The sequence below is a fragment of the Pavona decussata genome, unplaced genomic scaffold, assembly GCF_977016875.1.
Source record: "Pavona decussata unplaced genomic scaffold, jaPavDecu1.1 SCAFFOLD_61, whole genome shotgun sequence".
Classification (NCBI taxonomy): domain Eukaryota; kingdom Metazoa; phylum Cnidaria; class Anthozoa; order Scleractinia; family Agariciidae; genus Pavona; species Pavona decussata.
In genome coordinates, this window is record NW_028145482.1 from 476703 (window position 1) to 491320 (window position 14618).

The 14618-nt window shown below is 37.1% G+C and overlaps 1 protein-coding gene across 1 annotated transcript; it reads right to left on the reverse strand.

Moving 5' to 3' along the window:
• Positions 1-2720: 2720 nt before the first annotated feature.
• On the reverse strand, positions 2721-5753 carry LOC146478945 (uncharacterized). Its single transcript, XM_085111266.1, has one exon. The coding sequence runs from the start codon at positions 5110-5112 to the stop codon at positions 4300-4302; it is 813 nt and encodes a 270-aa protein (XP_084967392.1). The 5' UTR covers positions 5113-5753; the 3' UTR covers positions 2721-4299.
• Positions 5754-14618: the final 8865 nt, after the last annotated feature.

The following is a 14618-nucleotide window of genomic DNA, read 5'->3' on the forward strand; positions in this document are numbered from 1 at the left end:
CTGTATTTCCGCCACGTCGAATGTAACTTCGTTCCACAGCGACCCTCCCATCAATTATAAAGTAAACAAATAAATAAATAAATAAATAAATAAATAAATAAATAAATAAATAAATAAATAAATAAATAAATAAATAAATAAATAAATAAATAAATATATAAATAAGAACAGTTGTTGTCCGTCGTGTCTTCTCTGTGAGCGGTGGCCATTTTCGGACCGGGTTTCCAATGGAAACCCTGAACTCTCGAGAAATTGCAGCACAAGTTCAACAACATACTGGCAGTTCCCTACGAAATTTCGGGTTGAAATTCAACGTGCGGTAAAAATTGGGCCCTAGAAAATCTCTCATCACGAGAATATTTCACCGGTTTACATGACACCGACAACAAAGAACAAATAATGGCCTATGTTTCGCATTATCATTATAAAAGGCCCGGCCAAACGATTGCAACATTACCCAACGTTGTTGAATCCAACATTGCTTGACGATGTTGCACCGTGTTGAACAAGCAACACTTGGAGTCAAGGGTCTGGGACCAAAATATACCCAGAGTACTTAGAAAACAACCGCGCTATATTTGTTTGCTTAAAAAAAATGGCGCGAGACCTATCGACCTTCGCGTCGGACCATCTTCCCGCTTTTCGTGGTCTTACAGGTTCACTTACTCCTTTGCCCTTTCTTTTTCTATTTCAAGAGAGATCGTTTGTGTTTAAGCTCTCGTCATCGAGAGATGCAAATCAACGTTCGTTCGGCGCCATACTGTAGCTTAAATACTTGCGTAGCAACGAGCGAGGCAAAATATAATATAAACATAAAGTCATCGCCATGGATACAGAAATCCACAAAGTCTGCCTGGTCAGTGGTGCATGCGCGCGTTAAACAATGTTGAATGCGGCGGCCAAACGAATTCAACATTGTTGTTTACACCTGAGAACAAAAGAAATGTTGGACGATGTTTGATGGAAATCAAACTTGGTTCAACATCATCCAACATCGTGCAAGATGGTGGCCAAACGAGTACAACACTGATTCAACAATGTTGGACGATGTTGCATCAACATGTCGCATCTGTTTGGCCGGGCTTAAAGATCAGGCTTACTAGGATTTTGCCCAAGAGATAATTATATTTTCAGAAGGGACAGTTACTTAGGCAGTGAGGAAAATCGTCTCCAAAATTTTCTAGTCCTTCTTCCTTTTGAAAATAGGCTTGGTTTAAATGCTTTGCTTGCATCTCATGGGAGCATTTACCGACTATTTTAAACATAGACATTGTGAATGATTGGAGTCCTTGTCCTTGTGCACCGGCCAAATGGTTAAAATCTGCACTTGAAGATGTTAATAAAGCATGCATGGCTGCTTTCAATTATCACACAGCTTTTCCGGCCTCAATCTTTACTTTTCCTCAATTCGAATTTGACTGTTGGACCTGTGTAGTATTTGAAAGAGTTGGGAACGTTTTTGTCTTCTAAAAGAACCACGAGCCAGAATGCTTTTGATTTGAAAATATTAACAAAAAAATCGATTTCACAGAATATGTTGATAATTCTAGCTATACTATCCAAGGTCACTAGCAATAAATAGATTTGTTCTGAACGTTTAACCGAAATCGTGTGTGGACCGTGCCGTTCATAATCATGCTTACTGCTCGAATTAACTTTCCGCCACGCTACTAACAAGGAAGACCTTTGCCGTGAGCGAATGGGGTTGCTCATTGAATGTGGTTTTTATATTAAACACAATCATTTACAGAAGTTTAACATCTAACTTAGCAAACGGAAATGCTAATTGGTACACGACATGCAGTTTTCAAAAACGAACACTTCAGCTGAAGTAGTCATTTCCGACTCCCCAATGTTGTTCAATAAGAGCTGACATGATACTTGTTTTTAGACAACAAACAATACTTTGAATATGAGATGAACGCCCGAAAGCCACTTATTTATTTATTGGTAAGATCTTACTGAAACCGTACATAGAACTCTTAATAAATGGGAGGGAGTTTTTTGCCCCTGCCCGCGAATTTATTTAATTTGGGTTATTTTCTCGAGGATTTTTTTTCGTATCGCTTATAGATATTAAAGCGTTGATTCCGAACTGACAGGCTGTCACCTGTCAAGAAAAAATGAATAACATGCGCTTATTGAAGTGACGTTGTAGGGAAAATATACCTATTGTGTAGGCAATAGGGAATTTTTCATAATTATTACTTGTGTTACATGAATTGCAACGGTGGGAAAATATACCTATTGTGTAGGCAATAGGGAATTTTTCATAATTATGACTTGTGTTACATGAATTGCAACGGTGTTTTCTTGGGGGGAAACATTTTGTATTTACAGTCAGCCCATTATGTCCAGCGTTGTGTTGAGCACGAATCGTGGAAAAAGAAAATGTGCCCGAGATGGTGTACGTGCCCTAACCAACGACTAAATTTAGTTGTTTGCATGCAGAACGGTTTGGCAAGAGATGTATTTATCAGAATTAACAATAAAGAAAAAGTCGAAAACTGCACAGTACTAATGGGCAAAGAAATTCCTTCAGCGTTGTTTTCATCCGGGAAAAAGGCAACCTTACCGGGCGACGACCACTTAGCCCTAGCGGCCCTTTACGGTTTTTGTCGTCTTATGCATTAATTTTACTAGAGGCATAGCAAGATCGCAGAACGGTCTATTTTAAGACGTTTAATTTTTGAAAGGCAAAAGATCGCTTTGGGATTATTTAACTGAACGGTGAATAATACGACGGAATATGACTCCTCTGCACCGTGTGTGCAAAGGCATCAGTTTTCGTAGAGTTTGGAAACCAAATTAAAAGTCCAACCAATCTATGACAACAATCGTCGAAGTGCGCGGCAAAAATTATTCTTGAGGCCGGGCGACAAGCCCACACTTTTTTTTCTCGAAAATATCAACTTCTGCGATTGTTTTAGCTATCGCGTCGCCTGTGACAGGGTTGCTTCTCGTTATATATATATTTTCGTCGTGGCTTTGGTAATTCGTCAATTTTGTCAAAAATTCTCTTGCCTACCAAGAAAAAACAAGCTTCGGTTGAGTAGCCACGAATATTTTTTGATTTTAAAGTTTCGCTTTACCACTCATTAAAACTTGGCAAGGCTGTTGGAAAGCTCTTAAAGTTTTATTACCCTTCTCAATTTATGTAAATTTAAACTTTGACTGTAGATTGCTTAGAAGATTGATTGACTGTCTATCTTAACAATAGGACAGCTGCTTTGAAGTTTAATATTAAGAAAATATAGGAAGCTTTACAAGATTTACTCGAAACATACTAATCTTAACCCATGTGTCCATTTTATTCCAAGTCAGATCTATGGAGTTTTATTCCAGAATTGTTCAACGAACTAACCGGGAGCGCTGCCAGTTTTGTTTGAATGGGAAACATTGGGTTTACGTCAGTTTGAATCCAACATTTTTATAATTTTATGTGGCGGTAAAAAGTGAAGAATAATGAGTTCACCCTCCAAGAAGACCGCTCCCTCATTAATTAAGCATTGCGACAACGATGCAACCATTGCCATCATACTCTTGTAAATAACCTTTAAATAGACACATTTTGTAATTCATAGAAAGGTAACTGCGAAATTTAGCGCCGTTCGTCGAAACAAACCTGAAACTAGAACCGGTTTTCAATATCGGCCAGTGACACATATATGACCATTTTATCACTGAGTAGCTTTACAATGACAATGATAACCAAGTTCCAGTCACGTTTACCAGTTAGGGTATTTAACCAATTTCATACAACGAAGCTTAGCTGTTTTCTGTCACTGGTCAAGTGTGCGCTTTCTTTGGCGAGTTTGTTTTTTTTTTTTTGATAGCTTAATATTAACCAAACGTGTCGAATAACACAGCTGAATTAAACTGTAAGAAAATCAGTGTACTACATAAGAGCAACCAAAGCATTATTTCAGTGAATTTACTTTTAACTGAAGGTAATTTCAGTTTTTTTTTTCACAAAATGCCAAAATGCCAGCTCAAAAGGTTCGCACTAGAAACTGAACTAATTCCATTTTTTTTTCTGAGAAACAAATATGAAGAGAAAAATGGAAAATATGACGATCAGCTAGAATTTTTGTAAAGTCAACAATAGCGCGTAAATCCCCTGAGGAGAATAAGATTTCGTTTCCTAAATCCTTCTGCAACTTATATTTTCAGCAAAAACATCCGAACCGCAGTTCAAACGGCATGAGCTTATAAATATACAGATAAGAACACAGGAGACAATAGTTTACCCCTGGTATAGGAGGATTCACTCGCTTTAGTTGTTTCACTGTAGGCCAGTTACACGATGTTGATCATTTGGAGAAGTGCCCTCCTCAGTTGCTGACTGCGCCAAATCACTATGCAGGGAGACAGTGTTGAACAAGAAAACAGAAGAGTGTAAGTCCAAATCCGTCTTTGTTCTCTTGCATCCCGCCAGTTCATCAGATCACATACCACATCGGGCAAGAAACAAAGCAGAGTTGTACACACCAAAATGGCTGATGTCGTAGCCGTGGCGTTTTCTTGCTCTATGGTAGCGGCTTGGTATTGGTAACTGGCTGTTCCCACTTGTTCCGCAATCTGGATTCGTTTGCGCCTAGATACCCACAAAATCTTGGTGTAAGTGAGAATCAAGAGAGCGATCATCACTGCATGGAAATAGCAAGCCACAGCTTTTCCCGGTAGGGACGGCGCGAAGACGACGCCAATAATGATAGAAACGATCCACATTAAAACAATCGTGATGAAAAGATTCTTCCTAGAGACTTGCAACAGATAGGTGAAAGGCCGCGACAAAGCTTTCATTCGGTGGTATGTTAGAGTTATGAGGTTGGAGACAACTGCGTGAAGACCGATATAGGCGATAATTTCGAATGTTATAAGGAAGCTACTGCTGACATCACCGTTAATAAGAAAGTAGATGTACATTGGCTGAGCAACAAGACAGTTGATGATGTTTGCGCTCGTTAACGAAACTATCAGTAAATTCAAACCCTTCTGAAGCTCAGTTTTTTGTAGGATCGCTAAAGTGACAAGAGCGTTCATAAGGCTACCAACAATGCTCAGTAAACCGTTGATAATACACAGGGATATAGCCCTAGTCGACGCCATTCCAAATAAAAGGTTGGCTTGTTGATATTGGTAATGCTCTCCTGATATGACGACGTTTTATCTGTTGCCTTGGGTTCATAATCAGCTCGGAGACTTTTCCAACTGTGATTGCTTGGCTGATAAATTGGTATTTACTCTACTTGACAGAAAAGGAGACGTGCTTGAATTTCAATTTTTGCATTTATTTGGCTTGTTCGTCATTATTGCATTTGGGAATTAATTGTGACTCAACACCTTTTTGTGGCCGGAAATCATTATGGATCCCCGAAAAATAGAAGCGAGTCACGCGTGTGATATCAGGCACGTTTAAAAAGACTTGCCTAAAGCAGTTCGGTAAAAGGGGTTGCTGCTTTATTTGCTAATTTTACAAAGCTGTGTAAATCTTCCAGGCATGTCATGTTTTGAGAAAAACTTGTATGAGCACCTGCTTCATTGGCGTATTGAATTGGCGCATCTTGAATGACAAGCGGCAGGATGAATAATAATGGCATGGGATAAACTAAGTACCAGACAAACGCGAGACGCTTATTAAAATTAAAAAAATAGTGATTCGAATGATGGGGAACGATATTATATAAGAAAAGGAGCTCTTTTTTTTCTACGGCTGAAAACAGCTTAGACGGAAATAGCAGGAAGTATTGACTTGATTGACTGAGTCCCTGCGGAAAAAAAATTGAAGGTTTTCTTTTTGAATGTAACTGGCCTTATGTCTGCAGAATAGTCGCTTTTTAACCTGAGCGGTGATAAACACGTAATAAATTGTTACATTGGCAGGCTTAAAATGCATTAGCTTTGTTCAGTTTAAATGATGGATTACGTGGAACATACAATAATGTTTTTCAGATCATTTGCCCCATCATGCGATCAGTTTTCGCCTTTATGACGTTGCCCCAATACTATTGCCAAACCTTTTTATGCAACGAACTGACAAGCATGACAAATACTAGCTTATTTTGTTTGCGTATGCCGCTCCAAATTTTTTGAAACAAATATGATCATGAGAAGTTATCAGTATTGAATAGCTGTTTCTCCAGTGACGTCAGAGACAACCTGCCTGTTCGTGGCTTGTTTGAAAATGTACAATAAGTAATAATTTGTTTAGCAGTTGGCCAAGTAAGTGTAGCTAAGACCTTCCTTGCTGTCTAGCATTTTAGGCCACCTTTGTGAAGTCGTTTTGACAGGAAGTACGTGTAGAGATGTCTGAATGCAACGAATTGAAAAAGGAGGGATGTCATTTTACATTGTGACTATTACAATACCGACACCTGATTAAAAAGGAAATATAATTGAGAGAGAAATACGTACTAAAAAAAATTTCTTGATGGCAGATATGTTTGTTTAACAAGGAAAATATTGCGAAAGTGGGAGTTGTGAGGCAATACTATTTAACTTTGCGCAACTGCAGCTGTCACAGCGAAAATACAATAATTTACCGTCCAAACCTGTAATAGCGACTTTCCAAAATAAAAAGTATAAAGCTTGGTAGTTATGGCGAATTTAAAAAGAGATTTGCTTCAAAGCAGTCAACAACGAAACAGCAACGGTCATGGCGAAATATGTTTCTGAATTCGCCACCGTTCAAACCTGAAATGGCGATTTTAATTCCAACATAAAAAGGTTAAAGGTTTGGTAGTTGTGACGAATTTAATAAGGAGATTCCCTTCAAAACAAGGAACAACGAAACTGCAGGAGTCACTGAATTCTAATATGTTTGTTTGTCAAGGAAAATATTGCGAAAGTGCCAGTTGTGTGACTATTTAACTTTGCGAAACTACAGCGTGGTGGCGAAATATGATTCTGAGTTTACCTTAAACAAATCAGATACGTACGACTTAGGAACATAAAAAAGCTTAAGTGTGAACGTTTGGCAGTTGTGGCGAATTTTCAAAAGGGGATAGCTTCAAAGACGTCGTGACTACGTGCATCTAAAGGTGATTTTGATTTCATCAATACTGAAAATAAAATAAGCAACTTAAAAAAAAAAAAGGGAAACTCATCACATAATTATTTGCGACTGGGATTAATTTGCCCGAGGAAGCTGTAAAAAGGTCACGTCCGCTCAGTAATGTTATATTGCAATGGGCAAACTTTTGCCTCAAATGAATCCAATTAAGTTTTAAGGAAGAGGAAAATTTTATAAGCTTTCAAGTTAGGTTTCAGTGCCGCGCGGAAAATTGCGATCGCTTCCCGTTCTTTTTTCTTTTCTTTTTTTTTTTGCGCTCGCAACTGATATTTTACTCGCACGGCATCGTATTTTTTTTCCATTAGCGCGCGTTGGATATGAGATAATACCATCTCATATCCAACAAGTGCAAGTGGAATAATTATTTAACAAATATTTTGATCAATAATGATTTCTTAAAACATAAGCAAGCGAAAATCAACTTCAAAATTAAATTAAACTTTAATTTTCGCTAGCTTATGTTTTAACAAATATTGTGGAATAATTGATTAACAAATATTGCTAGATGTTGCTGATTTCGCTTTGCAGGAACAAAAGAAGACTATTCAATGTTCGCTCTTTCTCGGGCATGGTGTATAAATGGCTCATATGCCATGGCTGCTAAGCCAATCAAACTCCTGGAATTGCATTTATACAATGATCCAGGTTTTAATAATACCCTTTATCTACCGAGGAAAGGAAAGGTCTAGCAGAGAGCTTTTAACGACCGCCTGCTTTAATCTGTTGATTATATCTTATCTTGCAGTTTACTTCAGATTTTAGATTCTCCGTCCTTGCGTGCAATTCAATTTGTGTGTATTTGTGTAATCTTAGATTTCCTGATTATATGGTGATATGGAAAAAATATATATATAATTGGCTTAGTATTTGTATACTACAGTTAATTACCATATATACACATACACATACATACATTCATACTTTATTACCACTTCCCCAAAGAGGATTTTCAGAGGCAAAAATATACAGTTAAGGTAAACATTAATTACACAGTTAACCTAAAAATTATACTCGCACGAACACCCCCTCTTGCTAGAATTGCCCTGTCTCTAAATTCAAACTATTCATTTATTCTGACTATTACTCCGTAACAGTTTGACTATTACTTTGTAACGGTTGTGCTCTCCTGGAATCGGACTGATGCATAACTCAACGAAGTACATGTTCGAATTCCCTTTCGCAAAAACCACTGCTAAAAAAATTTCGGGAGGCAACGGTTACTGTTTTGCGGGACAAGAGTTATCGCTAAAAGTTGTTTTCACCCATCCCTTGTCTTTTGAGCTGTATATAATGAACGCGGCTATGAACTCAAAATGAGAAGCTGAGAATAATAATAAAAAAAATTATCTAGTTCCTTTATCATAAACGACCAAGATGATGATATCACTCTCAAATATCAAATAGAAAGCTTTTCATAACTTATATCCTAAATACTCGCTTTAAAGGATGCTCTTACCTATTAAAAATGTCCTACTCCGCGTACATTACATTATTAGAAAGGCATTTACTAGATCATTTTTTTCTTTTCGGGTTGTAAACTGCAAAAACTGTAACATTTAGTCATTAGTATTTTCAAATGTATTGTAAAATATATCTTTCTTACTCTTGTTTTGCTTTTTTTGTAACATGTGTGGTGAAAATAAAGAAGCAAAGTATGTAAAAAAAAAGAAAAAAAAAAGAAAAAAAACCAAAAACAAACAAAAAAAAAAGCAAAAAAAATAAAATAAATAAATAAACGACCAAGATCTAAACTCGTAATATCACAAAAAAAAATGTTTATAGTTTATTTATATTTTAAGTTTTTAGCACCACGAAATTAATGAACCAAACACAAATGATGGAACAGTCTTGTATAACTGTGTGACGTTTCTTTCACTCTAACCCTAGAAAACAGAACTGTAAACAAATGCAGCAATCACGCATTTTATACTGGTCTGTTTACGTATACGGGATCAAAGTAAATGTCGACAACGTTTACTTTACTTCCTCTTCTCCTCTTTTTTTAAATATTATTTCAAGCATTTTTTGTGTCAATGAATAATGCACTTCTGCTACTGGGTAGGGGGTAAACGTTTCGAAAAGGTAATCATCTGAGCGGAGTCGTGTACTAGGAGCAGTGCAATCCAAGGAGCAATCGCATCTATCTCGATTTTGATTGGCTTTCCTCTCACCTATTTCTTACGTAACATTACGCGCGGTTACGATGCTGTCCAATTGCATCATCTATAGCTTAGTGGTTAGAGCTTCCAGACTAGTAACTGGATGGTCCTGCTGGGGGCTCGGGAAATTTTTTCCAAGAATCTCCATCTTGTACATATCTTCTATTTCATAGCATTGGGTGGTTGGCTGGTTCGCTAATTTAATTAATTAGTTAATTAATTGATTAATTAATTGATTACGTAATTAATGTTCTTATTAAAACAAATATTAGCCCTAGTAGAGGGCTTTGAGGCCTTATTGCTATTTTTAATAATATCAAATTCCAAAGGACAAATGTCAGACCAATAATCTCGAGAAAGAAAATCTCTATCATTTAGATTAATTCTTCTGTACAAAAGCCACTGAGATTGCCATAATTATTTTAAATTTACAGATCACCAATTTGACCTTTAAGGCAAAAGGCTGAAATGAAAAAGACGAACAATGTATTTGATAAAAATGCAATGAAAGCAGCCTTTGCAGTTACTGAATTCAAATAATACCTAGGAGAATTTTTTCGCGGACGAAAAGTATACATTCGGGCATTTTCGTCGGATTGACAGAATGACAGTCTCGTCATTTGATCAATTTAAACCAATCGGACTAGGAGAAAATTTAGTGTTGAAAATATAATCAATGCAATGAAAGTACCCGTAAGATTTGAGAAGATATTTTTAGAAAATAAGACACATTGTTTTCGGGACATATATGAATGTTTAGTTTTACCAACAGAGTAATTTGGCTTCCGAGATTTGATTGCTGGCGTTTAACCCTTCGTAAGAGAGAATCGGACACGTACGTCTACGCACGCATGCGTGACGCACTTGAAGCCGCAGGTGGTGCACGTGTGGAGCGATTTACATGAAGAAAATAAAATGCAGTAAGACAACAGGAAATCAAGAACCTGGTTTTAGAACTAGTTAATTAAGTTAATTAACTTGATTAACTTGTACTGCAACCTCTTTGTGTGTCAGATCAGTGGAGAAAGAAGAAGTCGCACGACAGCCAAAAGTATTAAAACATGAAGAAACTTCTTCGTAATGTTTTAATACAGCTTTTAATTGGTTAAATTTTATTGATTATAACATGTTTATGCCCAAGAATAGCAAGAAGAACTGGACAAACAGAGGAACAACTGAACAAACCAGAAACGCAAACAAACGAACAAGCGGAAGCCCGTGCGAACGAACAACCGAGCGAGCGAACGGATAACCGAATGACCGAGTTATGTTAACTATCAATCGGTCCACCGAGCTCTCGCCGGCGAAAAAAAACCAACGAAAAACCGAGTGCACGAACTTGTGACACTACTAGATGAACAGCTGAACGACCGACTGGACAGCTCTTTTTGTTTGCAGTCATAATCGTTTATTAGGATCGATTTTCTGATATTTTAAAGCAAACTTAAAAGCACACATCCTTTAGGAACGAGTGAAAAGCGATGTCAGCTCTCGTTCCTATCGTTTAAATGTTAAGTAAATAACGATAATCTCACGCACGCATTTTAGTGAGCTCACCAAAAAGAAAATTGAGAAAGAGCATAGATTGACAAAAGCAAAACAAAGTTTCGTCTGCTCAGAAGGTCTGTCATTCTCGTCAGGGGCACAGTGAAAAGACCCGATAGAGAGTAAAGAAACGCTAAGAAACGAAAAGCACACGAAGGAAACATATATACGCATTGGCGAGGTAGCCTGCGTCGCAGACGGTCTATACAATCCCTGGTATAGGTCTTGAGTGACAAGTCCGGCTGCAACGCAGGCTATGGTGAGGGAGAAAATTTTAAATAAATTCAGCTGGCCCTGTGTGAGCTCTAACTTAGCGACCTTCATTTACTTTCTTGTCATTTACTGCTAGATCAAATATATGTAGATCGCAAGAAAAGAGGAAATTATCGTCAAAGGTAAATAACTGACGTTCAAACGAATTCTCTCAACTAGTATTAAAGGAAATGTATAGAGACGAGTGTGGAGAATATACAAGTTCATATTATGGCGTGAAGGTTAACAAACTTAGCTTGTGGTCTTTACCAGTACACCAGCGTTTCAATTTCCCACTAGGGCAGGTGATTTATAATTTGAAGTTGAGTGTATTTGTTGTGTATGGGTCCTCACCACTCTGCCTCCCCCCCCCCCCCCCCCCCCTTCTCCTCCCTCAAACACGATGTAAAATTATTAGTACCTGGAGTCTCAAATGGGGAATTTGGTTTTGAACTGACAAGTGCGACGTAACGAGGGCGCCCAATACCCACACAAGATCTCAACTATTCTTCCATAAGCTTGTGTCGTTAATGTACGGATCGGAGAGAAATTTGTAGCGTGACACATTTGATTTTTGTGTGCGCTGCACTATTCCCGGATCCAATATGGCTGTTTAGCAGCTCATACACCCACGGCTTATTTGCTGTCACTTAAAAATTCAGCTTGAGTATTAGTCAATCAATCAATCAATCAATCAATCAATCAATCAATCAATCAATCAATCAATCAATCAATCAATCAATCAATCAATCAATCAATCAATCAATCATCAAAACCTTTATTTAGACACAATAAGGATTAAACCTAGGTATCTTGTGGGGTTGTGCACACTAGCTGATTAAAAAAAAACATATGTAATTACACAATTGTTTCGACTAAGATAACTTGTTAAGATCTAGACTAAAACTTTATCAACTGAACGATCAAAACATCTAAAAATTCTTACTGTATAAGTTACTAAAATAATATTTTCAACTATATTCAATTCATGTATCCTTTTAATAAAACTTTCTAAAGATATTGCCTTGCAGCACTCTTCCGGTATAATTTCCCTAGTATTAATATACTATCCCCTCTGTAAGCTATTGAAAATTTCATGATGTTTGTTTTACAAGATAGGATGACTAGTAGGTGGTTTTTTCTAAGATTTGTACGATGACTGGAACTTTAAAATATGTAAGGACATGCACAAGGGCGAGACATCATGGAACATCTTGTAGATGAGCTTCAGAATAGATAGCTGGCAAGAGAAGATGAATGCATCTTCTCTTGCTTGTACCTAGTTCTCAAAGTTTTATCATTTAGCGCGTGCAAGTGCTTCCGCCGATAGCATGTCCTTGGGAAAGTTGAAGATGATCCTTGCCGCCCTACAATGGCAGACAGATTAAACTGTTAGAACACATAACAGGGGCTAATCGTTAGTCATAAAATGACCAAAAATTTTAGTCGTTAGGCGTAAAAAATGGAAAGGTTTAACTGTTAGTCGTAAAAAAAAGGTTAATCGTAAAAAATTTCTATTCAAAATTGCATGTTGGAGTTTGTTGAGATCACTTGTTAGGACTTTTTTTGTCTTGTCTAGTGGTTGATGTACCCTATTTCAGCCTTTTTTCATCCGCGAAAGGTCTTTAGAGACCTACAGACCTTAAAAATGTGTTTTGAAAGAATGGAAAATTATTTTGAACTTTCTCTAAAGCAATTGACTTTCTTTTCAGATGTCTGTTAACCGTAGCGCGTATTAACCGTTAGCCATAGAAAAGCCAAACGATATTAGCGGTCAGCCGTAAATGCGTCCATCCCATTGAGACCCTCACAGAAATATAGCTATCAAGACCTGGGCCCAGTTGTTCAAAGCTCGATTAAGTTAATCCTGGGTTACCGTGAACTTTGATTCGAATTTAATTGCTAATCAGTAAAAGATTCTCCCAAAACATTTTAGTCCCTTAACTTTGAAGTAGACTTCTGATCTCTTTATCATGAGCTTAAAATTAGAGTTTGAAAAGCATTTTAAACAAGATAGTTGAAAACCTCGGTTAAGTTTTATTCGGGGATAAGGGTTAATCGGCTTTCGAACAATAGGACCCTGAAAGCGATCTTGACGAAGCAGCTTGCCGGATGTCTAATCTGATTCCCTCTGCTTCTTCCTTCCAGTATGTTGATACCGTGTCTTGTTTATCCTCCATAAGAAACGGCTGAATTATAATTTCCTGAGTTATGACAGCTCAACACGATCACCAAAGCAAACACTAGTGTCTCATTACAATAAAATCTGAGAATATGTGACACATTTTAGCCTTCAGAGGAAATATTGACCGACGCGAAAGGCTGGGTAGCCCCGAGCTAAGAAAAAACATTTCTGCAGAGCAACGTGTACAGGCCAGCATAAAACAATTGATTTCGTAACAACCAGTCATATTACGTAATCGGCTTAACACGGGATGATGACTGGATAAATTGTCTTTTGTCTCTTTATTAATGTCCAGACTCCTGTAAAATGAATGTAAACAATGTGCTTTGCAATACACTACGGAATTCAGTGTGGATCCTATTAATAGCATGAACAAAGTTTAATCAGAATGTAATACTAAAGAAATGATGTATTAAACAGTAAAGCTGTTAATCAGACAAGTTAAGTACGAGTTGACATGTTTGCATTCCGTAGAAAAAAGAAGAAGGATAATTTTATTTCAGTTTATTTATGGGAGTAATGCTTCATCTTTTATTGGGACTCAAACTACAGAACATATATAAAAATTCTTGAATTGTTCAAGTTTGGAACACTCGTTCTCGTTTCTGAAATATTACGTATCCATTTTATGTCCAAATATTTACATGGAAGTCTTTGGATGATGCTGTTGCTACGTAAACAGGAACACCAGAAGCTAAATGACGTCCCAGTCCGAAATAATAATTACCTAATATACCTTCCGTATCACTTTTTTAAAAATTGTTCAGGTTGAAAGATTCAGTATAGAATTTTTGACAGAAAAATTAATCTGCATCTGAAACTAGATCAACTCTGAACTGTAATTCCTATTATTTAAGTATATCAGAAACTGTATTCTAAGTTTCTATCTTACATAAATAGTAAGGCTGTCAATCAGCATGCGAAGGCAATCATAAGAAAAGGAAAATTATTCCACATGTGTTTACTCTTTTTATGAGCAAGGAACTCTTGGCCCGATCCAGTACCAGAAAACCGCGGTGGGGTTTTGTTGATGAAATTGTCCCGTTATAGGTTGCAACACGTTGAAGTGAAAGAAATGTAATGTACATGTACCGAAATAAAATACTAGCGCGCTGCTTAGAATCTCAGTTCTGGCCGCAAAATCAGGTCAATATTGACTTCTATTTGACATTATGAATCTGTCAGTACGTATCTCAACTTGCAAGAGCATTCATGAACACAAAACTTGAAAATTCCGCGCAAGTGTCTACTTATTTTAAGAGATGCATTTATACTGCAATGAGCCATATCTTTGCCATGGTGTTTTTTTGGAAGCGAAAAATGGCAAATCTAAAACGTTGGAGTTTATAATCGGCACTCTTCGATTTCTTAAATGTATCCTGTATTAGTACTAAAGCAACTC